Source organism: Pleurodeles waltl, chromosome 4_1 (assembly GCF_031143425.1).
Source record: "Pleurodeles waltl isolate 20211129_DDA chromosome 4_1, aPleWal1.hap1.20221129, whole genome shotgun sequence".
In the NCBI taxonomy this organism is placed as follows: domain Eukaryota; kingdom Metazoa; phylum Chordata; class Amphibia; order Caudata; family Salamandridae; genus Pleurodeles; species Pleurodeles waltl.
In genome coordinates, this window is record NC_090442.1 from 999,707,890 (window position 1) to 999,732,920 (window position 25,031).

Genomic DNA, 25,031 nt, shown 5'->3' on the forward strand with positions numbered 1-25,031 from the left:
CGTCACTGTGGCGATAGGCGGCTTATACCGCCAATGTCTTAATAATGTGGGCCATTGTCTCTTCTTTGCATTAAATGAAAACTTAACACTCGTCGTTATTAAATGTAACTCAATGCATGACACTTATCATTCCCAATATATTCCCCAAAATATTACTGAAGTGCCAATATCTAGAAAAGTGCCAAAGAAATAAGAGAAACTCTGAAAATTAAATAATTGAAGCCAGCATCCTTCAAAAACTTCAGGCATCTTACAGTTAGCTGGGGGTGCAGCACACTTAAACATACAACAATTTCTTTCTGAGATTTCCTAATCCCTAGCATACGAAAAAACAGAATCAACCAATAGCGTCTCAATCCCCTCAGTTCTTTACAAACACACACTATATGCAACAATGAGTCTAATTTATACTTCCATAGTCTGCAGTGTTGGGCCTCATAGCCATTCAAACTGCCGCATTTGTGGGCTTTCAGGGGTATAATTCTGCACTTCGACCTAATTAGATCTTTTTTCCAGCCCACCTTCAGGGGGCAAGATAAATAGGGGTCCAAGCCATTAGACTGATATAAAGAAATACATAAGTCAGCATGAGCTTTTGTGGCCAGATCATGTCGGTCTTTATCTGCGGATCTCAGCCTCGCAATTTTCAAAAACAGCTTGGCACGTTGCCTTGTTGGAAGGTTTAGACTAATAATTTCAATACAGCCTGAATGAATTCATTGGTGTATTTCTTCCATGCCAACCTACTATTCTGCATGCTTCACCAGATCAAAACCCTTAATGAGCCGGGGGGAGCCGTCTTGAGTTTCATGTAATAATTAAAAAACCTGGTTTCCTCCATAATTACTTGCTTACTTAAGTTAAACTCTAAAGGGATTTGTGAGGACAGGGATGCATTGGAGATCTGCAAAAATCTTCCATAACAGCGGTAGTGACTGCCTTTAAAAATCAACAAGCCCTGTGTCAGTGCTGGAATAAACTTAGAATCAATTACTCAGCAAATTGCCATCATGTCTGGCCCTGACATTGGTTTCAACAATTTCTGGAAACTGATGGTCACTGCTACTGCCATTCTCTTGATGGTCTCAAGGTTCGTGTGATGTGAGCCACGTAGATTAAAATAAATGCCTAAATATTTGAAGCTGGATACCTGCTCAATGTTGACCTGGTCCAGTACACAGTTACTTTTTCTAACTTTCTTTCTCATGAAAACCATCATTTTAGTTTTTGAGGCGTTAATGAAGATCTTATTTTTATTACAATAGTGTAACAGAGCATACAGCAGCCTCTCCGTGCCAACTGCAGTATGGTAAAAAAGAATGATGTCATTTGTATACTGCAAACATTGCAAGTGTACGCCAGCAAGCTTGGGTGGAAAGGCATTCACTCCAGACAAAGCATTATTAAGGTCAGCCAAATATAGATTGAATAATAAGGGGAGGCCCTTGATTGGTCTGGATTTTTTGTGTCACCCTATTCCCAAGACCTTTACACTGACCCATGTTTACACATACAAGCTCATGATGGCTCGCAACAATGCAGATGGAATCCCCCAATTATGAAGCTTTTGCCAAAGCCTTGCTCTGTCAACTTTATCAAAAGCAGTAGTATAATCGATAAAGGTGGCATACAATGCTGGCACTTGCTTTTTATTTGCTGCCTCAATCAATGAAGAAACAATCACCAAATTATCCTACATGCTGCAGCCCTGTCTGAACCCAGACTGTGTGATCGGGGTTAATCCAATAGCTGAGGCCCATTTCTCAAGCTCACAATTAAGGACTCTTGCATAACATTTTCCATCGACATCAATAAGTGCTATTAATCGAAAGTTATCTGGCTGGTCAGGAGAGCCCTTTCATGTATTGGGGATAATGTTGATCCCCTCCAACTATCTGGAACATCATTTCTGATAAAACATAGCTTGAACAGTGGCTCTAAGAGGTGTGACCAAGCATCTTGTGCCACTTTGAAAAGCCTAGCGAGCAACCCATTCGGGCCAGGGGCACCTGTGGGTCGTTGGGGGGCTATTATTGATTGCAAGGTGTTCTTTTTAATCCACTCTCTCTCTCACCATTATCCCACGTGTCTAGATGCGACCCCGTACCCAGTGGCCAAGTCTCTTCCAACTGGCTAGTCATGTGTGAACCATAAAGGTTCGAAACATATTGCACCCAACTAGCAGCTGATATAGAAGGCAGGGCTATTGAAAAGGTCACGCTCAACCTCTGCTGAACTAACCTCCAAAATGTACTAGAGTTTTTTTGCTTTGACATCTCATGCAACTCTGCCCATTGTTTTTCGTCTTTCTGTTTGGTCAGGGTCCATGCTTTTACTTTGTATGTCTCTATTATTTGTCGTATCTCCTCAGTAAGAGCTCTTGAGTTGGTGATAGTTTGACTCTTTCTCAAGCGATTATTCAACGGCCTCTTAAGCATTCTTAGTTTAGTGCATGAATACCTATGCAGAAATGTCTTACATAGGCCTGGTGTTGTAGTGTGTGAGGAACATTGGTTTAACAGTGGTGCAGTTAGAGTATGTCACTGCACAGGAAAGGCAACCAAGTCCCCCTGGACAGCTGTAAGAAACTTCTTCAATGAATCAACGTTTTCAGCTGGTATATTGGAAATCCACCTAATTCGTGCCATCTTGAGCACCAATTACCTTAACTAAGGACCACCTGGGCATACGCACCAGGATAGGACAAACTAGCATAGGATGGTTGCTGAAAAAATCCTGGATCTCTTCAAAACCACTTGCTTGGTTAAAATGCTGGACTGATTCTCAAAGGTAGTCTATTAAAGAAGAGTTAGTTTGCGAGATAAACGTACAGGCTGGAGGAGAATCCAGAGCACTTCTACCATTTAATGCCCTCAGTCAAAGTAGATTAAGAAACGTGGCAAATCTCTTCCCTGCCACACAGAGTTATCCCAGAAATTAGAGGCCAAAGAATCTCACTCATGCAGAAGGAGACTTACTGGCTCAGTCTTCCCCTAATCTCCCTACCCCCCAATTGACAAGTAACCTCTGACCTACAACACCACCAGACAGGTATAGCGCATGGAGTCCCGCTGGCAAGGTCCCATCTGAACCGAAACCGGTTTCAGCCTATTTGGACTGCTTCAGTATGATGCAGATTTTTTTTCCACTGTCACAGTGAATACAAACCGTAGGGGCATTTCATTCGCGCTGAGGAATACAACACACAAGCGCCTAATAAGAAAAATGGTACACAGACATATGAAACATCCATGGAGCTAAAGGGTCAATTAAAGGGCGTCTGACATCAACACTCATGAGAGTGCGTCATTTACAAAAAGTCGACAGCCCTGTGTGCCACACAACGGACTTTGACACGTCTTAGTGTGACCTGCACTCTGTACGTGCATACATTATGGAGCTGTGTCACACACAGAGTTTCCGCGGCTGTGTGTGTATGCCATGCACAGCACGTTGGAAATTCTTTGAATTTTATACATGGCACTTCCGCAGCTCTGTGCCACACAAAGCATTTTTCTGCTCTGTGTGTGCCATACGTAACACTTCGACAGCTGTGATTGTGACATACACAGCATAGTTGCAGTTCTCTGTTTGCAGTGCATGGCACTTGGGTGACTGTGTGTGGGCCACGCAAAGAACACCTGGTGCTCCCTTTGCACCATGCCAATTTTACCACCAAAGCTGCGTTTTCATAGGACCTGGAGACCCTAAGTCTTGACCACGCCCCCTACACCTGAACCGAACCAGTGACAAGACACTGTACTCCGCCATCAGTAAAAGGTCATGTTTATTAACAGCATCACTCAAACATGACGACCATAAAAATCTCATTGCAGATGTGAACCGTTACAATCTACAAATAACGCATCTAAGAATTTGGCAGTCAATAGCGATGATTGTAGCATGCATATATTTAAAAAGAGCCATTCCATGAGATGTCACAGCATTAAGTACTAAATATTCCTTCCACCTGCTCATCTGCCCAGACCACAAATGTGAAACCACCTGTATCGCTGTGGGGCGGCCGCACGTCTTTGTGCTGTGACCACTTGCCATGGTCCCTCCATCCCGCAACCAAACTGACAGGTGGGCCAGAGGATGTGTGCAGGCGCTAAAGCACCCCCCACCCACATTAGTTAATTGTAAGACTGTATCCCCAGACTGGCGTGAATGTCCTGTGTAGAATAAGAATAGCTATTGATCACCTCAGTGCTACCCTAGGAAACATTTGGCAGAAAGCCCTCTATCCCTGCGAGAAATCCATTTTACTTGTAGTTAATCCGATAAACGCTTAAAGGGCCTGGGTGTGTGGGTAACCGTGTCCTTCCAGCCATGCATGTGCTGCTTTTTGGTCCCGATGTCACCATGGCGCATATTAAAACAGGGGGAAGCAGCAAGTCAGCCACAGCTAAATATCACCTCGCCATCATGACACCAAGACAGGAAGTGACACGCTAATCGCGTGGCTCACGAGACGGGCTGTAAACTCTATTTGTCTCTCATGAGACCTCCACTGCTTCAGGTCAGTGTGTCATGACACTGATGCTGTGCACACCTACAGGTGTGCTTTCCGTACAAACTATTCCAGCCAAGCGAGTGCTGGAAAGTAGAGGTATGCCACTGGAGTCCAGGTCCGGCAGCTATTTCAGCACCGGATCTGGGATCCAGTCCACCCAAGAAAACATGCTGGATTTGTCCTGCTGTCATTTTTCGACAGCGGGACATAATTAAGCAATGCTCGTATGTTATCTGCATTTCATTTGGAGCAGCAAACTGCAGTAAGAGAAGGGTTTTTCTCATTATAACATCTAGGTGGGCCCAAACCAAAGGTCCAATTTAAAGCGCCATCAGCCCTCCCTTTGTTCAAGTATCATCCTGGCTGGGAGCTATCTAGAGCCTAACAACTAGACGCCAATGCCACAAAAGGAAACAAAGTCGCACAGCTTGTTATCACTTCACAGCTACTTAAGATAAACTATGATTTGGAGGCAAGGTAATAACTTTGTTCAGTTCCTTATGTAACAGATTTGCTTGCACTGTAACAATGCAAGATTTACCTGTCTGTATTAATATTTCCACAAACATTAATTTAAATGGCACATACTTTTTTTTTTATTTAATTCTGTTATAGCACTACTTATCCCAATGTAGAGTTTCTGAGTGCTTTACATCACACACAAAGGGGGCACAATAAAATATACAAGTGTGTAAATCACTGTATAAGAAATGCTTCGTAAGACAGTGAGGGCAATAAGGTGTAGGAATCACACATAATCCATACTTGTAGACATTATACACTGAGAGTAAATAGGTGGGAGAAGGCAGACTTGCAGTTCCACACCTACAGCAATACTACGTGCCTCCCAGATCCAATGGAGAGCTAGATGGCTCGCTGGTTGGATACTGACTGATAAAGCTACGACCCTTCCCGCCTGGACCTATCCGCAATTTTACATTTATTCCATCTATGCACCCGAGCCCGAACACCTGGCCCCTGCTGCTCAATGTGGCTTACCGCTGTTACCGCAGATGCCTCCACCTCACGTGCTGCCAGGTCCCTTATGCACCTGCACTACCGCTTCTGGGCACTCCTAGGGGAAACACTTACAGCCTGACATCAGAACTAACCACAAGGCATGCCTCTGGATTCCACACATTGGGCAACCTGTATCGAGACAGCACTATTCTCTCATACGTCACTCTAATGACTGGTGAGGGCCTACCCCTGGACAGTTCCTATTGTACAGCTCCATACTTTCCTCACTGAGACATAAATGAGTTGACATGTCACACAAACTCCCATCTCATCTCGCAATTCAGTACTTCACATGATGGGCACAGGTCGACACCTACTTAACAAAGGTCAAGGCACACTTGAATTAATAAATAAGATCTGTAGTTCCTAGGTGCTATATCAACATTTCAGGTGAGCAAGTCTGAAAAGATGCACAGGTTGGCAGAAAATCCTATCGGGTCCTTAAAGTATCAGGTTCGTCCTTTATTGAAACAGAAAACCAGCAAAAACAGCCAACACGTGTTTCGTCATAGGAGAGAATACTCCTGGCGACTTCCTCAAGGCTGCAGAAGATACCAAAAACGAAACAGATATAAAGGATACATAGTATGTACATAAGGTAAGTTAGCTTACAATCATAGATCCCATAAACACAAAAGAGAAAAATCCGAGTGACTCTGTGATAATCACACTATGTGCAGCAAAGTGTGCCTCATAACAATATGCATAATCAAATATAATGAAAATAGATATTATTCCCAAAAGGAGAAGATTAAAGAAATTGAAAAAATGAAGAAAACGAAAAAATGAAAAAATGAAAAAACGGCCCGAACTGGAGAAGGCGACAGACATCCCAATGCCACGTTAAGAAAAGAGAAGAGCCTTTATGTCCTCAGATTCCAACCAACAAATGAGAATGCTCACAAAGAAAGGAAAAAACCGTCAGAAAACCATTTGCAAAGAACCTCTAAGTAGTGAAGTGCTCCAAATCATGGTCGACACCTGGTGCGCTGGTTTGCAGACTCACTGCGCATTCACACCACCCCAGAACTTACAGCACTCTGAAGACACTGGGAGACTGATCTGGCCCACCCATGCAAAGACAAAGAATGGGCAGGCTTATTGGAAGGCCCGGCACATGCTCCATGCAACACCTGATTTAAACGTATTACATTTTACATTGTTCACAGAGCATACTGTACCCTGCTAAAATTAACTGTTACTTCCACCGAACTGGATGTTGACTGCCTATTAAGTTAAGGGAACACCGGAAACAGCACGATGATGAAATATATGTATTCATCCCCTGCCCCGACCAACTACTGGCTCCCACATTCTACCCCTCCAACATTCCACCCCTACATTCCACCCTGTTGGATTACAAACAACAACAGTTACCACATACCTCCCCCCCCATAAATGATGACAAAGAATTATAATATATTCTACATACATAAATTTAAATAAGAATATGATACAGAATTGTTTCAATGTACTTCCTCACATAATCATCCAAATACGATGGAGGTTTTCTCATTCTTCCACTGCACCGTATAACTTCATCACCACATACACCTACAACCTTATCAATCGACGAATAATCCTTCAAATCATATACATCTAAGCCATCCCTTCCACCCATTAAATAACCATTACATTCCTCTTGATCACCCTTTGCATCAAAATTCTCTTTCCTATAAATCAATACTCACCGAACATTCCATAACTTACCATCCTCCAAACGCACAGAGTTTTTCAAAACATTAACGATTTTCAACGGATATGACCACTGTGATTTCCCTTTTTCAACAAAACCCTGAATCTTAACATGTACATACTGTCCAACTTTTAACACACCTTTTTAAACAATTATGTCGATACTATCCAGAGCGCACTTGATGACGCCGCACTTTGTCCTTCATTTCACTATCAACCAACACACCAAACTTCTTACAATTCTTCTCCATCAACCACCACAGCATCAAACTTGTGGACGATTTCCTCCCTCTTAATAACTCAAAAGGCATTTTTCCTGTAACAGTAGGAGTCACTCTGTTGGACAAAAGCATGTTTGGTAAAGATTTTTTTCAAGAAATTCCAGGTTTGAGAGCTAATTGTATAGTCTCTTTTATCACCCTATTAAACCTTTCCACCTGTCCATTGGAAGAAGGATTATACAAAGCTACTTCCACATCTCCAACACCATTCTTCCTGAGAAACTGATCCATTTTTTTCTGATGTAAACTGAACACCGTTTTCTGATACCAACATTTCTGGTACACCCTCTCTAGCAAATACATCCTCCAAAAAATCTACAACAATGTCCGTAGTAATTCTGCTGACAATTCTTACTACAGGCCATTTATAAAAATAGTACATTAAGACAATGGTATATGACTCCCTCTCAGATAAAGTAGAAAACTGACCCATACAGTCAATGGCCAGTTTCCTCCAAGGCTTATCCGGTAATTCAAAACCGGCATCAATGGTGCAGAACACGGTTTGGCACGTTTATCACTCTGTGCACATATAGTACAATTCCTCACAAACCTGTCCACCATCATGTCAACATCTGGCCACCAAAAATTCTCCTTCACCTTCCTCTTATTGCTCGACATGCCACAATGACCAACATTACTTTTTTTACTATAACGTCCAGCACATCCTTAGGTGGAACAATCCTGTCTCCTCTTAATACCACATCATTACACACTCAATTCATCCTTAACTTTCCAAACTACCGCACCTTCACCTTTCCTCAAACGCTAATGTGGCCAGCCATTTATTATAAACCTTTTCAACAGTTGCATATCAACATCCTTCAACATTTCTCGCTCCCAATCTTGTTCAGTTAACATTCCATATTCAACTTCTGCATTACTTCCAATACTCGTCACAGCATCATCATATGTGAATGCTACATCACAGTCTCCATTTTTACAATCCTCATCCATATCATCAATCGGTAATCGTGACAAACCATCAGCAATAGTATTACATCTGCCAGGTACATATTCCACCTCAAAAAAATACATTTGTAATCTGGAAGAAAGCCTTGCAAGTCCTGGTGACAAATTTCTCCCACCACCTGGTTTCAATATACTAACCAGTGGTTTATGATCAGTACACAGCTTGAACTTCTTCCCCATACATACATTCTAAATCTCAGTGCGGCCCATGAGGCAGCTAATAACTCATTTTCAATTAATGAATAATTCCTTTCAGATTGTGCCAAAGTCTGTGAAGCATTTACAACAATCCACTTGTCATTACCTTTTGTCTGTAATAAACCTGCTCCAATCCCATAATTGTTTGCATCCACAAAAATTATACAATTAGCATTCATGTCAAATGGTTTCAAACACGGAGCCTGACACACATCCTTTTTTATAGATGCAAAGCACTCTGCTTGATCTTTACCCCACTCAAATCGGGCGTTTTTCTTAACTAATCTTCTTAAATTTTCTACTTTGGTTGAATAGTTCTCAATAAAACGTGCATAAAATTCAGTAAGACCCAAGAAGGATAAAAATTGCTCTTTGCTGGTTGGTTCTGGAGCCTCCACAATTGCCTTCACATGGGCAGACTTGGGACGAATCCCATCTTGAGAAATGATATGACCCAAATCCCCCACTTGAGTTTGTCCAAATTTACACATCTCCTTCCGAACAGTCAAACTATTTTCTTGAAGTATTAACAACACTCTGCTTAAAGTTTTATCATGCTCCAACTTATTTTCACCAAAAACTAGAATGTCATCTTGGAAGACTTTCACATTCTCCACCTCACTCAAAATCCTGTTAATTTCCCTTTGGAAAACAGCTGATGCACTGGCTAACCCAAAAGGCATCCTCTTTAATTGAAATGCCCCCTCTGTTGTTACGAACGTTGTGTAATGTTTTAACTTCTCATCAAGTGGAATTTGATGATATGCACTAGATAGGTCCATAGTGGAAAAAACAGTAGCATGGTTTACAGATGACAATTCTTGCAAATTTGGCAGAGTAAACGTGTCAATCCAAATGGCTTAATTTACACATCCTAAATCGAAACAGTCTCCAATCACCATTACTTTTCTCAGAAATTACAACAGGTGACATCCAATCTGAGCTTTCAATGGGTTCAATGATATCCTTCTCACACAAATCTTTCAACATTTCCTTCGGTCTAGCTCTATAATTCACTGGAACATCCTGTAGCTTGTGCCTAACAGGAGATGTATTTTCCCGTAAAACAATCCTATGCTTAAAGGCCTTCAATTTACCTAAGGATTTAGAAAATGCACCAGGATAAGTCTTGTCAATATCTTCTTACTCAAGATGAACATCTATTAGCTCATGAACCACATAGACAGGTGGATCTCTAGCAGGGTCAAGTTTTATGTCAAGCTCTTTAATATGTGCCCAACCAAGTAAAAATTGACCTTTATCAGCAACATGAAGCTTGCCTTTACAATGCTTGCTTCCAAAACTAATATTCACATTTGCAGAACCAACAAAAGGGATTCTATGCCCCGTATAACTACCAGGATTCACATCCGCAGAGAGTAAGGTTCTATTAGGCCACAACTTGCCAAATTTCTGCTTGGACATAATAGTAAACCAGGCGCAAGAATCCACCATAGCATTTACTTCACAACCATCTAGAATTAAACTACAGGATGGTAAGCTGAACGGTCTAGTAGACATACCACAGTCATCCTTCAGTACACTTAACACCACATTTTGTAACCTCTCCTCTTCGTAACTCTCATGATCTAACACATAACTGACATTTTTTCTATAGCCTTTGCAAACTTTGCTGAAATGGACCATTTTTTTACATGAACTACAAATCTTGTTAATCGCAGGACACCTCTTAGAATTTGCCAAATGGTCATTAGCCCCACATCTATAACAAGTTATTGTAACACCTTTCTTCAGCTCTGTTTTCTTCTCCTTAACACTTTTATGTAAAGAAATGGCAATAATTGATTCAATATTGTGGTCTCAATTTCCCCCCCTTACAGTTTGAATACACTTCTCATAGCCCTCAATACTTCTAGCTACATCAATAGCATTTTTTAACGATAGTTCACTTCCACAAGACCACAGCTTTTCCGGAATTTTGCGAGACTTGGTTTTCATCAGCAATTGGTCCCTCAACACCTGGTCATAAGACATTTGTTCAAAATGACATGTAACTGCCAAACCTCTTAAGGCTGCCATAAATTGATCAATTGTCTCATCCTCTAATTGGGTTCTAGAATAAAACTTAAATCTTTCAAACACAGCATTTATTATTTTCCCATAACGATCATGTAATTGATTTTTAGCAAGTTCATAAACATCACAACCTTCAGAATTCTCAACTGCAGATACATTTTTAAACTCCCTAAGGCCAATAGCACCCAATCTATGCTTTAATAGTGCTAAATACCTTTCCGAAGAACATTCTTGTACTTTCAACTCCTCTATGTATGCCTCAAATAAGTCAATCCAAAGTTCCCATTGAATAGGTGGTTATCCAGGCTCAGAAAGGAAAAATGGTGGTGGGTGAATAGATGACATTATAAAAAATATTTGTCGAAGCTTTTTTTAAACAATTACAATTAGCAAGGACAATTAGCAACCAACAATACACTGTTATGAAACTCCCCTATTAATTGTCTACCCACAATGAGCAACAAAACCCAAATTGAATGAATATAAAACAATAAATAAATAAAATAAAAAAAATAAAAAACAATGTGTTCAATAATAAATTGAAGTCCATAAAACACAAGGTGTGCGGATCACCGTGGACTGTAAGTAAACAGAAGAAATTGTCAAAAAGTGTGCGGATCAGTAATATCCACGTATTAGAAACTGCCGCTGTGCCACTTGCCGTACAAGAGTTACCCAAAATGGACGCCACCATGTAAGGAAGAACGTCCTGACGTTTTCAACACTTTCTGACGCTTTCAAAGATGGCTGCCAGGACTGCTGACGTCAATGACTGTCTGACGAAGAAAGGAGAAGGAATACGTATTTCCCTTCATCGAAAATACCGCAACTCCTGCACATCCATTGGTGTATTCAAGAATTGGAAACCTAAAGTTGTGTATTCAGGAATTGGAAACCTGAAGCAGTGTATTCAGGAATTGGAAACCAAATAACCTAGCATCTCCATTCGGAAAGACCAGAATCAATAACAGGTATGGCGATGTTCTCCCGAATTCATAACCTGTAGTTCGCCCACTCGTTGCCAATGTTAAGTTAACACCGGAAACAGCACGATGATGAAATGTATTTATTCCAGTTCACCAGTATAAGGAGAACAATGCTGCTTCATCCCCTGTCCGACCAACTGCCAGCTCTCACATTCTCACGTTCCATCCCTCTACATTCCAACCCTATATTCCACCCTGTTGGATTACAAACAACAATTACCACACTGCCCTCGCGGTCATCAAATTGACATGGATTTGCTCCACATGTTGTGGGCTTGCCCAAACCTACAGCCTTACTGGCAAGGTGTCACATCTCTCCTGCCCCGCTGTACAGACTGACCGGACCTGCACACATGGAAAATATGTATTTTAGGACTTTATCACAGACACAAGAAGACCAAAACTACCACTCATCTCCTAGACTTGAGTTTCCTAATGGCTAAACACCTTATTACCAGGAAATGTAAATCTCCTGAACCTCCGGCACTGGTGTCATGGACCAACTGTTTTCTTACATGGGCCCAGACAGAAAGCGTTGCATTACACAGGGAGGACAATCTTGGGCTCCGTAAGTACCCAATAGCTTCTTGCAGGGACACTCTCCTCTCAGAGTTTAGAACCAACACCCACCTGGACATGGCCGACTAGCTATCATTGAGCAGGGTCATTACACGGACAATGATACCAACAACGGTACACCACCTGCCACACATGGTTCCCCTCCACGGACGCCCTGATTTAGGAATTTGGACACAACTGATATACTAGTGATCTGGGCGGCACTGTAGATGTGGGGTGAGCAGGGAAGGATAGAAAGACTCCTCAAAAGGATTTTAATGCAGGTGTCCTCCTGCCTTGTTAGGTCTTAATTCTTATTTGAAAAACATAAATGGAAACTGTTCAAACGTTTAGGTCTCCCTTTCCTTTTTCTCCCTTTGTCTCAAAATTGGGGCCATAAATTCCACTATATTGCTACTGCTTAACTTCCAAACCACCCCATCGCAAGATGTTGAGAGATACTATATGGCGATAGTTTATTATTCTTTGTTACTCTATCGCTCCTTTCACAAATGCCTACTCAGTGGCAAAAATATTATGTTCTCTTTGCTTAAATCTCCTGTTGTATCAGTATAATTTAATAAACAGATTCAAACAAAAAAGAGTGAATGGTTCAGAGAAACAGAAAGTCAGGATATGAAGACTAACACTGTGATTGTGGTGGTCGTTATTAGCAGGACTTTTTTTACTTCCCAAAAGGAACCCTTCTTCACAACCTTAGAATAACAACAGATAGCGGAAAAAAAAGTAAGAATCTACGGTAAATGCATCACTGTGCTGTATTAGAAGGCTTGCAGTAAACTGGAACTAAATCGATAAGTGTTAAAAGCAGTAGCCCACTTACCTACCTAAATAAAATACAAATCTCTGATCTGCATGTTACACAATATGCTTTGCAGCAAGCTCATCAACCCTGTATGCTACTTCCTGAATCAAAACTGCGACTGGACAAAACACAGGACTCTCCCATAACTGAGTTAACCACTAGAGTTTCTTACCGTTATTATTTCGAGGCAAAAAGATCCATTGAACAAGGGCCCCACTGAAGATTCAATTGTTGAAATACTAGAGGACTGAGCTTCCAATTGCTGCCATCTCTGAGGAAGCAGGAGTTCCAATCTGCTATCAGATTGTCACGACCCGGTAAATATTCTGCTGTCACTGAAATGTGATGTTGAAAGCAAAACTGCCAGAACTCCTTCGCAATCCCCACCAGAACACAAGATCTGGTCCCTCCCAGACGATTTATATATTGAACCACTGAAATCTTGTCCATACATAGAAGAATGCAACATTTTGTTTGTGGAAAGCGAACGGATTGCAAATGCTCCCGCTAAGAGCCCTAGGCAGTTGATACGGAGTTTCAATTCCTCTTTAGACCACCGGCCTCCTGTTTGAACTGAACCACAATGAGCCCCATCGGCTGGCATCCGACTCTATAATCATCTCTGGGACTGATGCAAAGATAGCTCTGCCGTTTCAAGCATCCATGTGTGCCAGCCACCAAGAAAGCTCTGCTCTGGCTTCCTCCGACAGTCCAATCTGTTCCGCATAGGATAAACTCTTGCGAAGATGCATGATCCTCAGTCGTTGTAGGGCTCGGTAATGAAGAGGCCCTGGAAAAATCACTTGAATAGATGAGGCAAACAGACCCACCAAGCGTGCTAGGGTCTTCAACAATATAATCGGAGATGCAAGGGATCTCCTCAACTCTTTCTTGATGGAACTCCTCTTCACAGGAGGCAGTAACAGCTGGGCTTTGACAGAATCTACCTGAAAGCCTAAGAATTCTATGACTCTGGACGGGGTCCGTACCGATTTGTCTGAGTTGATAAGAAACCCTAGATCCTGTAGGAGATGGACCGTTCAAGAGAGATGTAACAAGACTGACTCTTCTGTTTGAGCCAAGATCAGAATGTCATCGAGGTATATAATGAGGCGAATGCCCCTTTCTCTGAGGAACTGTACCACTGGTCTTAAGAACTTGGTGAAACACAAAGGAGCGGAAGAAAGACCGAAAGGGAGAACGGAAAATTCGCACCATTGATCTTGCCAATGGAATTGGAGATATCAACAATGAGGTTCGGATATATAGGTACTGTAAGATATGCGTCTTTGAGATCCAGTCGCACTAGATAGTCTCCTTCCGGAAGAAGATTTCTTTAGAGATGGATACCCTCCATCTTGAAATAACGGTAAACCACCCAGGAGTTGAAGACTCTTAGATTGAGTACAAGATGTGAACCAGCGCTTTTTTTCTGCACTGGGAAAATAGAACTGACAAACCCGGAAGGGTGGGGATTCGATCTGATGATGGCTCACTTCTGTAGAAGGGCTTCTACTTCTTTGTCCATGAAATAACTTTCTATTTGGGAAAAATGAATGGGACGAGGAAGGGAGTTCTGCTGGGGGGGAGGCGTAAAACTCTAGTTTGTACCCCCACACAGTCTGTAGAACCCAAGGGATTTTTGCGAAATGCGCTCCCAAGCCATAATATGTTCCTTCCATCTCCCCCCCCCCCAGAAAAACTTCTGAGAATGGAATAATTCTCACCTGTAGATGACCCTTCGGAGGAGTTGAAACCACCTCGTTGTTCTGGAAACCCCAAACTTGGCCTCTCCGGGCTCTAGTAGGGTAGAACCCTGATCTGTAGTAAGAACTTTGGCTTTGCTGATTGTATCCTCCAGAGGTCTGGTAGAATCCGTGGCCTGGCGCTCGACCCCTGTAGCATCCGGTCCTGGCAAAAATGCCCCTGCTGAACATCTTCTTCATTGAAGATTGGGCTTTGTCCAGTGCAGAAAAAAGTAGCAACATACTTCCCCAAGTCCTTGACTAATTTGTCACCAAAGAGCAAACCATTCGCCAAAGAACCTGCCTCATTAGGGGCCAATTCTGCCAGCTTAGGGTCAGTTCATATAAAAAACGAACGTCTGGGCTCAGTAGACATAGCATAATTTGCGTTGCCCAACAAACAGATGGCCTGTTGAGCCCATTCCAACGTAATTTGTGTATCCAGAGGTGTATTAGATTCTTTAGCCTGGACCACCAGCTCTAAAATCTTCATGAGTGGGCCAGATATATCTAAAACTTTATCTTGACAGCCTTTGCAGGCTCGGTCTAAGCCTTTCTTCGGGTCCTTGGAAAACCTCTTGATGAAAGTTGCCATGTTTGGATAGAGATCAGGCGTCTCTGTCACTTTGCCCAACAACGAGGGCTGAGGGCATTCAGAGCGCAAACTATTGCACACGTCACGGTCAAAGCCCTTTCTAAGGCGGTCTTGTACATAATGCGCCACCTCTGCACATGGGATCCACTCTGTGGATCGCGGATGGATTATGTTTTCCGGATCAAATGATAAAGTGCGGGGAACCAGGTCACTCTCCTGTGTGTTGTGCGACTTACATTTGCGTTTACCAGACGGCTTAGGCGCATCATGTTCCTGGTTAGAACCTGAGGAGTGTGAGACTGACAAAGGAATCTCTTCACTCTGTATAGAGGATTCCATACCGGTCTCCGGTACCTCCAATGCTGGAAAGGAACCATATTCATGGTCCTTTATCAAGGACGCAGCCATGTGTGCCAGGATTTCTGCAGATGAGGCTGGTCCTTTTGGGGTTCGTCGGGCAAAGCCCATTTCGAAATTCTTGTCATGCTTAGAGCCATATTGAGGAAGAGAGCCCCCCTCAATTCACATTGGCCAAATCTTGCAAGTGGCTGAGTAAAAGGTTTCAAAGCTTTTATAAGAGCCTGATTTACTGAGTCCTGGACCTGATACAGACTTCACAGAGTAGCCCTAACGCATGAAGCGATCACATCTGAAGTGATTGGATGCGCGTAGCACCGTGAATAGTCCTGGAGCATCGCGATGCATCTTAGAGCCCTGCTCTCACTTCATGCTGCTATTATAAGTGTATAATGCAATATTTTGAAATAAATACCGTTTGCTATATGAATTAAGAAATGTAAATGACTACTTATCTGCTGGCTGCAAGCAGCACAGAAAGAGGAAGGACTGTTCTGGCAGAAACAGATATACAGGGAGCAGACCTGTGATTGGTGGACATTATGGACTACTGGGGTTCATGGGAAAAGTCGTTTTTGTTGTTAAGTGTTTTAACTGGCTGCTGTTAAACTGCAGTAAAGAGAGAGAGAAGCATAATCCTCGCCTGCGTGTCCTTAATAGAACTGACAATTCTTGACGCGTAAGCTAGAATTTTTTTTATCCCAGCACTGATCTCAGCTTTGTATTCAAAGTAAGCAATCCCTTGTATTCAAAATAACCGATCCAGGAAGCATTCAAAATAGTCCTTCCCAAAGTAGCCTGTATCGCATCAGTACATCCAAAGTAGAAGATCCAGATGCGCATTCAAAGTAAATCACCATCTGAGCATTAAAAATACAACACTCCAGCTGTGCATTCAAAGGGCGTGTATTCTAGCCGCTTATTCAAAGTGCACCACCCCAGCTGTGTGTTCAAACTCTTATTGTCTACCTAAAGTAAATAACCCCAATTGTGCACCTAAAGTATATAATCCCAATTGTGCATTTACAGTGTACCATTCCTGCTATACAATTCAAAGTAAACCATTTGAACTATACATCCAATGGTGAACTTCAAAGTACGCAATTGCAACTGTGCATTTATAGCAACCTTACCAACTGTGCATTTAAAGTATAAAATCTCTGCTATGTAATTCAACGTAAAGTATCCAAACTGTGCATTTAAAGCATACCATTTCTGCTTTGTATTCAAGGTAAAAGGTCCTACGTGTGCATTTAAAGTATACAGTCTATGCTTTGCATTCAAGGTACACCATCACAGCTGTGCAAAGGATACCATCCTAGGCACGCATTAAAAGAGCATCTCCTGAGATGTGCATTCAACGTATACCATCCCTGCTGTGCAATTCAAAGCAGAGCGTCTGAACTGTGCATTTAAAGTATACATCCCAAAAGTGAAATTCAAAGCACACTTATGCAGTTGAACATTTAAAGTAAGCATTTTAGATGTGCAATTCATCCTATATCATTCTAGCTGTTACATTTAAAATATAACATCCTGCTGTGCAAACCAAATTATGCCACTGCAGCTGTGCATGTGAAGTAACAATCTCAGTTGCGCATTTAATGTATACAGTCCCAGCTGTGCATTAAAGTACACCACCACAGCTGTACACTGTAGAACATCACCCCAGTGTCAATTCAAACTACGTCTCTGCAGCAGTACATTTAAAATGCATCCTCCTAGACTTGCATTTGAATACCAGCTGTGTTTTCAAAGTACACCGTCCCTCTGTGCATTTAAAAAATATTTATTGCACTTACAGTGCATTTAAAGAACATTATCCCATGTGTGCATACAAAGAACACCCTCCCAGTCATGCATTCAAAGTACATTATCCCAGCTAAGCATTCATGGCCACCGTCCCAGGGTACATTCAAAAATAAACCAACAATTCAACGTACACCAATGTCAAAGGATACCACTGCCGTTGTGCACTTAAACGTGCGTCACCCCAGAAATGTATTAAAGGTACAAAGTACCATGAGTGCTTTTAGAGTATACAGTTCCAGTTCTGCATTCAAGGTACCCCATCCCAATTGTGCACTGAAGGTACAAAGTAGCAGGTGTGTTTTCAAAATATTTATTCCCAGATCTGCATTCAATGTACAGCATCCCAACTGTGCATTTAAAGTAATCCACCCCAACTGTGCACTGAAGGTACAAAGCATCAGGTGTGTTTTTAAAATATGTATTCCCAGTTCTGCATTCAGAGTACATCACCCCAAGTGTGCCTTAAAGGTACAAAGCATCAGGTGTGTTTTCAAAGTATTTATTCCCAGCTCTACATTCAAAGTACACTGCCTCAACTGTGCCTTAAAGTGTACAAAGTATCAGGGGTGTCTTCAAAGTATATATTCCCAGCTCTACATTGAAAGTACACTGTCCCAACTGTACATTAAAGTCAAAAAGTATCAAGTGTGTTTTAAAACTATTTAGTCTCTACTCTGCATTCAAAGCACACTACCCCAATCGTGCATTGAAGGTACAAAGTGTCAGGCATGTTTTCAGAGTATATATTCACGGCTCTGCATTCAAATACACCACCCCGGCTGTGCATTAATGTACAAAATATCAGGTGTGCTTTCAAAGTAAATATTCCGTGCTCTGCATTCAAAGTACACCACCCCAGCTGCGCATTATAGGTACAAAGTAGCAGGTGTGTTTTCAGAGTATACATTCCCTGCTCTACAGTCAAAGTTCACTATCCCAACTGTGCATTAAAGGGTGAATTTTCAAAATATGTGCTCCCTGTTCTGCATTCAAAGTACACCAACCCAACAGTGCATTGAAGGTACAAAGTATATATTTAAAGTACATCCAAGATGTGAAGCTCAAGTGTACTGCCCCTGGTGTGTATTTGTAGTGTTCCATCTTAGCTGTGCATCTTTAGTACCCCATCCCAGCTGTCATTCCAAAGTACCTCGCTCCCTCTGTGCATTCAAGGAATTTCATCTCTACATGTCATTAAAGAACACTACCTCAGCTGTGCATACACAGCTCACCCACACCCCTTCATTTAATCGCCCGGTCGCAGCCGTGCATACAAAACACACCACTCACAGCTGCGCAAGGGTATTCCCTCGGAAGGACACTGCCTTGAAATGCATGGTGTGCAAGATTTAGAGGGGCTGCTAGGGGTTGTTTTTTCTCTCTGCATTCGATTGGAAGGGAGCTTCTTCCACGGGATACCTTTCACTATCTCGGTCTCTTTGAAGGCGCACAGTCCCCATTAACTTGCAGCACAACACCTCTGTCTTAAGGGGCCAGGCCGGGATACAAGGGCACGAAAGTGTCTCACGTCTCATGTGCATCTTTAGGACAGCGGCCACGCCTCTGCACTATGAATGCCTGCCCTGAGTCCAGCTGTCCCCCGGAGGAGTGAGTCGATTCCCGGCCAGGCATGTCCCAGCCTCTATTGACCTCTGCTACCGTGCTCTAACTTAAAATGATGGGCCTCCCCTGCAGAATGCTCCTGTGTCTCCCAAATCTTAGACATATTCATTGGCCTCTGGCCCATACAGGGAGTGCAGAATTATTAGGCAAGTTGTATTTTTGAGGATTAATTTTATTATTGAACAACAACCATGTTCTCAATGAACCCAAAAAACTCATTAATATCAAAGCTGAATATTTTTGGAAGTAGATTTTAGTTTGTTTTTAGTTTTAGCTATGTTAGGGGGATATCTGTGTGGGCAGGTGACTATTACTGTGCATAATTATTAGGCAACTTAACAAAAAAATATATATACCCATTTCAATTATTTATTATTACCAGTGAAACCAATATAACATCTCAACATTGACAAATATACATGTCTGACATTCAAAAACAAAACAAAAACAAATCAGTGACCAATATAGCCACCTTTCTTTGCAAGGACACTCAAAAGCCTGCCATCCATGGATTCTGTCAGTGTTTTGATCTGTTCACCATCAACATTGCGTGCAGCAGCAACCACAGCCTCCCAGACACTGTTCAGAGAGGTGTACTGTTTTCCCTCCTTGTAAATCTCACATTTGATGATGGACCACAGGTTCTCAATGGGGTTCAGATCAGGTGAACAAGGAGGCCATGTCATTAGATTTCCTTCTTTTATACCCTCTCTTGCCAGCCACGCTATGGAGTACTTGGACGCGTGTGATGGAGCATTGTCCTGCATGAAAATCATGTTTTTCTTGAAGGATGCAGACTTCTTCCTGTACCACTGCTTGAAGAAGGTGTCTTCCAGGAACTGGCAGTAGGACTGGGAGTTGAGCTTGACTCCATCCTCAACCCGAAAAGGCCCCACAAGCTCATCTTTGATGATACCAGCCCAAACCAGTACTCCACCTCCACCTTGCTGGCGTCTGAGTCGGACTGGAGCTCTCTGCCCTTTACCAATCCAGCTACGGGCCCATCCATCTGGCCCATCAAGACTCACTCTCATTTCATCAGTCCATAAAACCTTAGAAAAATCAGTCTTGAGATATTTCTTGGCCCAGTCTTGACGTTTCAGCTTGTGTGTCTTGTTCAGTGGTGGTCGTCTTTCAGCCTTTCTTACCTTGGCCATGTCTCTGAGTATTGCACACCTTGTGCTTTTGGGCACTCCAGTGATGTTGCAGCTCTGAAATATGGCCAAACTGGTGGCAAGTGGCATCGTGGCAGCTGCACGCTTGACTTTTCTCAGTTCATGGGCAGTTATTTTGCGCCTTGGTTTTTCCACACGCTTCTTGCGACCCTGTTGACTATTTTGAATGAAACGCTTGATTGTTCAATGATCACGATTCAGAAGCTTTGCAATTTTAAGAGTGCTGCATCCCTCTGCAAGATATCTCACTATTTTTGACTTTTCTGAGCCTGTCAAGTCCTTCTTTTGACCCATTTTGCCAAAGGAAAGGAAGTTGCCTAATAATTATGCACACCTGATATAGGGTGTTGATGTCATTAGACCACACCCCTTCTCATTACAGAGATGCACATCACCTAATATGCTTAATTGGTAGGCTTTCGAGCCTATACAGGGAGTGCAGAATTATTAGGCAAATGAGTATTTTGACCACATCATCCTCTTTATGCATGTTGTCTTACTCCAAGCTGTATAGGCTCGAAAGCCTACTATCAATTAAGCATATTAGGTGATGTGCATCTCTGTAATGAGAAGGGATGTGGTCTAATGACATCAACACCCTATATCAGGTGTGCATAATTATTAGGCAACTTCCTTTCCTTTGGCAAAATGGGTCAAAAGAAGGACTTGACAGGCTCAGAAAAGTCAAAAATAGTGAGATATCATGCAGAGGGATGCAGCACTCTTAAAATTGCAAAGCTTCTGAAGCGTGATCATCGAACAATCAAGCGTTTCATTCAAAATAGTCAACAGGGTCGCAAGAAGCGTGTGGAAAAACCAAGGCGCAAAATAACTGCCCATGAACTGAGAAAAGTCAAGTGTGCAGCTGCCACGATGCCACTTGCCACCAGTTTGGCCATATTTCAGAGCTGCAATATCACTGGAGTGCCCAAAAGCACAAGGTGTGCAATACTCAGAGACATGGCCAAGGTAACAAAGGCTGAAAGACGACCACCACTGAACAAGACACACAAGCTGAAACGTCAAGACTGGGCCAAGAAATATCTCAAGACTGATTTTTCTAAGGTTTTATGGACTGATGAAATGAGAGTGAGTCTTGATGGGCCAGATGGATGGGCCCGTGGCTGGATTGGTAAAGGGCAGAGAGCTCCAGTCCGACTCAGACGCCAGCAAGGTGGAGGTGGAGTACTGGTTTGGGCTGGTATCATCAAAGATGAGCTTGTGGGGCCTTTTCGGGTTGAGGATGGAGTCAAGCTCAACTCCCAGTCCTACTGCCAGTTCCTGGAAGACACCTTCTTCAAGCAGTGGTACAGGAAGAAGTCTGCATCCTTCAAGAAAAACATGATTTTCATGCAGGACAATGCTCCATCACACGCGTCCAAGTACTCCACAGCGTGGCTGGCAAGAAAGGGTACAAAAGAAGGAAATCTAATGACATGGCCTCCTTGTTCACCTGATCTGAACCCCATTGAGAACCTGTGGTCCATCATCAAATGTGAGATTTACAAGGAGGGAAAACAGTACACCTCTCTGAACAGTGTCTGGGAGGCTGTGGTTGCTGCTGCACGCAATGTTGATGGTGAACAGATCAAAACACTGACAGAATCCATGGATGGCAGGCTTTTGAGTGTCCTTGCAAAGAAAAGTGGCTATATTGGTCACTGATTTGTTTTTGTTTTGTTTTTGAATGTCAGAAATGTATATTTGTGAATGTTGAGATGTTATATTGGTTTCACTGGTAATAATAAATAATTGAAATGGGTATATATTTTTTGTTTGTTAAGTTGCCTAATAATTATGCACAGTAATAGTCACCTGCACACACAGATATCCCCCTAACATAGCTAAAACTAAAAACAAACTAAAAACTACTTCCAAAAATATTCAGCTTTGATATTAATGAGTTTTTTGGGTTCATTGAGAACATGGTTGTTGTTCAATAATAAAATTAATCCTCAAAAATACAACTTGCCTAATAATTCTGCACTCCCTGTACAGCTTGGAGTAAGACAACATGCATAAAGAGGATGATGTGGTCAAAATACTCATTTGCCTAATAATTCTGCACTCCCTGTATAAGTGTTTGAGGTTCCTGAAAGGGGGGGGGGGGGTCTGTCCCGCAGGAGCGTGCGTTATGCCCCTACTCTGGGACCTTTGTAACCGGTGTGGAAGGCCACGGACAAGCAGAAGCAGCGGGATGCTCTGAGGGACAGGCAGAATGAAAAGGGGCTCTGGAACCAGAATGGGCACTGCAAGGGAAGGCATTGAGAGATAGAGGGATAGAGTGGCAGCGTAAAGACCAGGATAGGCCCCGGGAGTCAGTCATAAACACCCTCAGAACAGGTGGTAATGTTATTAGTGGCATAATGCAAACGAAGACCCCCTCTCCCCCCGCAGAATGTGTGGAGATGGGACCTTTAGTCTCCAGCGTCTCGCGGATATTAATTTACCTTAGGCTGAATAGGGGCTCCTTGAAGAGGTGTGGGCTTCTGAAGTCTTGGGTCCCCCTGTGCGGCAGATGCTGCAGAGACCTGCATTACGCCACGGTATGTGACGGAGAGGTGGCTCTTTGAGGGAGTGGGGGCTACAGTGTATAAATAGGGGCAATGTGGGGGGCATTTAAGGGCATTTTGAGGGTGAGTAGGACTGTGAAGGAACATGTTGCTATAAGCAAAAAGAGACTGGTGCAAGGAGAGGAGACACTGTGACTGACGAGTAGGTGCATACGAGGGAGGGGCCCACTGTACGTCCTGTAAGCCCGTACAGTGCACACTACACAAATACAATTTAAAAATAAGCAACCAGGCCATATTGAAAACAGGGTGAGCATAATAACCATATTATCGATCGCATAAAGATGAACGCTGAGAGCCGCCAGTCCTTACCGATGAACTCCTCGTCGTCGTCCTCGTCCTCGCCGTTCTCGGAGTCTGTCTGCATGGGCTCCTCGGGGGCGAAGTTGACACCCCGGGGCTGGCCGCGGCGCTCATGGCCGAGTCCTCCCAGGGCGGCCTTGTCCCGCTCCCTCTCCCGGAGCTCGGTGAAGTACTGCAGGGCGAAGTCCAGCAGGTCACCGGGCTGCGAGCGCAGCACCTCCACCGTGAAGCTCTGCAGCAGCTCGGTCAGCCCCGCCGGGATCTCTATACTCATCCCGGAGGTGGCAGCGGAGGCCAGTGGGAGCGGCCCGAGGCGCCGGGGGCAGCACCCGAGGGGCCCAGGCACCGCTGCTGTGCACCTGAGGGCGGGGCGCACTCGTTGACCACCAGGCACCCGTGGGAATGGGGCCCAGGGACGCTGCAGTCACAGGGGCTGGAAAACAGCAGAGCCAGGGCCTCCGAACAACCGAGGAGAATAAACACCTGGGAGCGCGGCACACACTGGTCCGGGGGGCACAACACTTCTAGCACAATACACAGTTAGAACTGGGCCCCATCCAGTGGTGCAGCACAATTGGACACACAGGCACTACACATTCATACCAAGGGTCATTATACGTTCATTCTAATGGGCACTTTACACTTAGACCAAGGAGCACTGCAAGCTAAGAGCAGGGGGCATCTCATACTCAAATGTGGGGCGATGTACACTCAGACCAAGGGACACTGTGCACTAAGGTCCAGATGCAATGAAAACCAAAACCCAGATGCTCTGCACACTCAGACCCAGTAGCATTGCCCTGCCCAAATATAGGACTCTCAATTCTCTTTCAGGGACCCTGCCCAGGTCCAAGTGCAACGTAGGCAAATCTCGATTCCACTGCTCACCCACATCCAGGGCTCGACACTGAGTTAACGGGACACTGCATCCGAGGGATACTGTATACTCAAGAACGCTGCACACTAAGTGGCACAGACTGTTCAGGTTCTGGAGCACTTCATGCCTGCACTGCACGCTCGGCTGCAGCGGTACTGCGGTCACACTCGTGTACTTAATTCCAGGGTCACAGTAGATCAAAGACACTGCACCACCGGGTTCAAGGGCAGTGGACAGTGGTGAACACTGCGCACCCAGATGGGCCCGTTCACCTAAACGTATACCGCATCCAGGGCTGCACTGCTCGCCCTGGGAAACCCTTGTACATTCAAAGCGCCCGCGCAGGCTGGGCAGCAGTGTGGGCGCAGGTCCGCCCTAGCAACCTGCGCAGTGGGCGCCGCTCGGCTCCGGGTGTGCGCGTGATGCCAGCCCCCACAGCCCCCGCGCCAGGCACAGCGTCCGCTCCAGGTGCAGCTGTCACGCCGCGCTCCGCCGCCTCTCCTCCGTCACTCGGCGCTGCGCCCCAGCCACAGGAGCCCGCAGCACGCATGTGACCCCGCAACCATGGCAACCGCCCATCCAGGGCATTGCGTCGGAACCGGAGGAAGAGCCGCGCTGGTGTCTGCAGCGGCAGCTGGAGCAGTCTTTCTTCTCTGTCCACGCCCGGGGATGCCCTGCGCATACCGAGCCTCTCCACAGACGGCTAAAGCCTGGGGCAGAGCAACCCACATGCCGCCAGCAGCGCGGGCACCAGGGTAGCGGAGCCCCCCTCGCCGCGAGAGCATCTCTACTGACCACCAGCAATGCAGAGTCACCCACACCGGGGTCCCGGGGTGTGTGAATCTGCACTTTTGCAGTCGCAACCCACCAGCAATGCAGGGC

The 25,031-nt window shown here is 44.0% G+C and overlaps 1 protein-coding gene across 1 annotated transcript in view; it reads right to left on the reverse strand.

Annotated features, from left to right (window-relative positions):
- The window catches only part of PRKAR2B (protein kinase cAMP-dependent type II regulatory subunit beta), a 511,441-nt gene extending 486,637 nt beyond the window's left edge, over positions 1 to 24,804 (reverse strand). Inside the window, exon 1 of the mRNA XM_069229843.1 lies at positions 23,282 to 24,804. Coding sequence (XP_069085944.1) covers positions 23,282 to 23,546 — 265 coding nt within the window. The 5' untranslated portion in view covers positions 23,547 to 24,804. The remainder of the gene's footprint in view (positions 1 to 23,281) is intronic.
- Between the last annotated feature and the right edge of the window lie 227 nt (positions 24,805 to 25,031).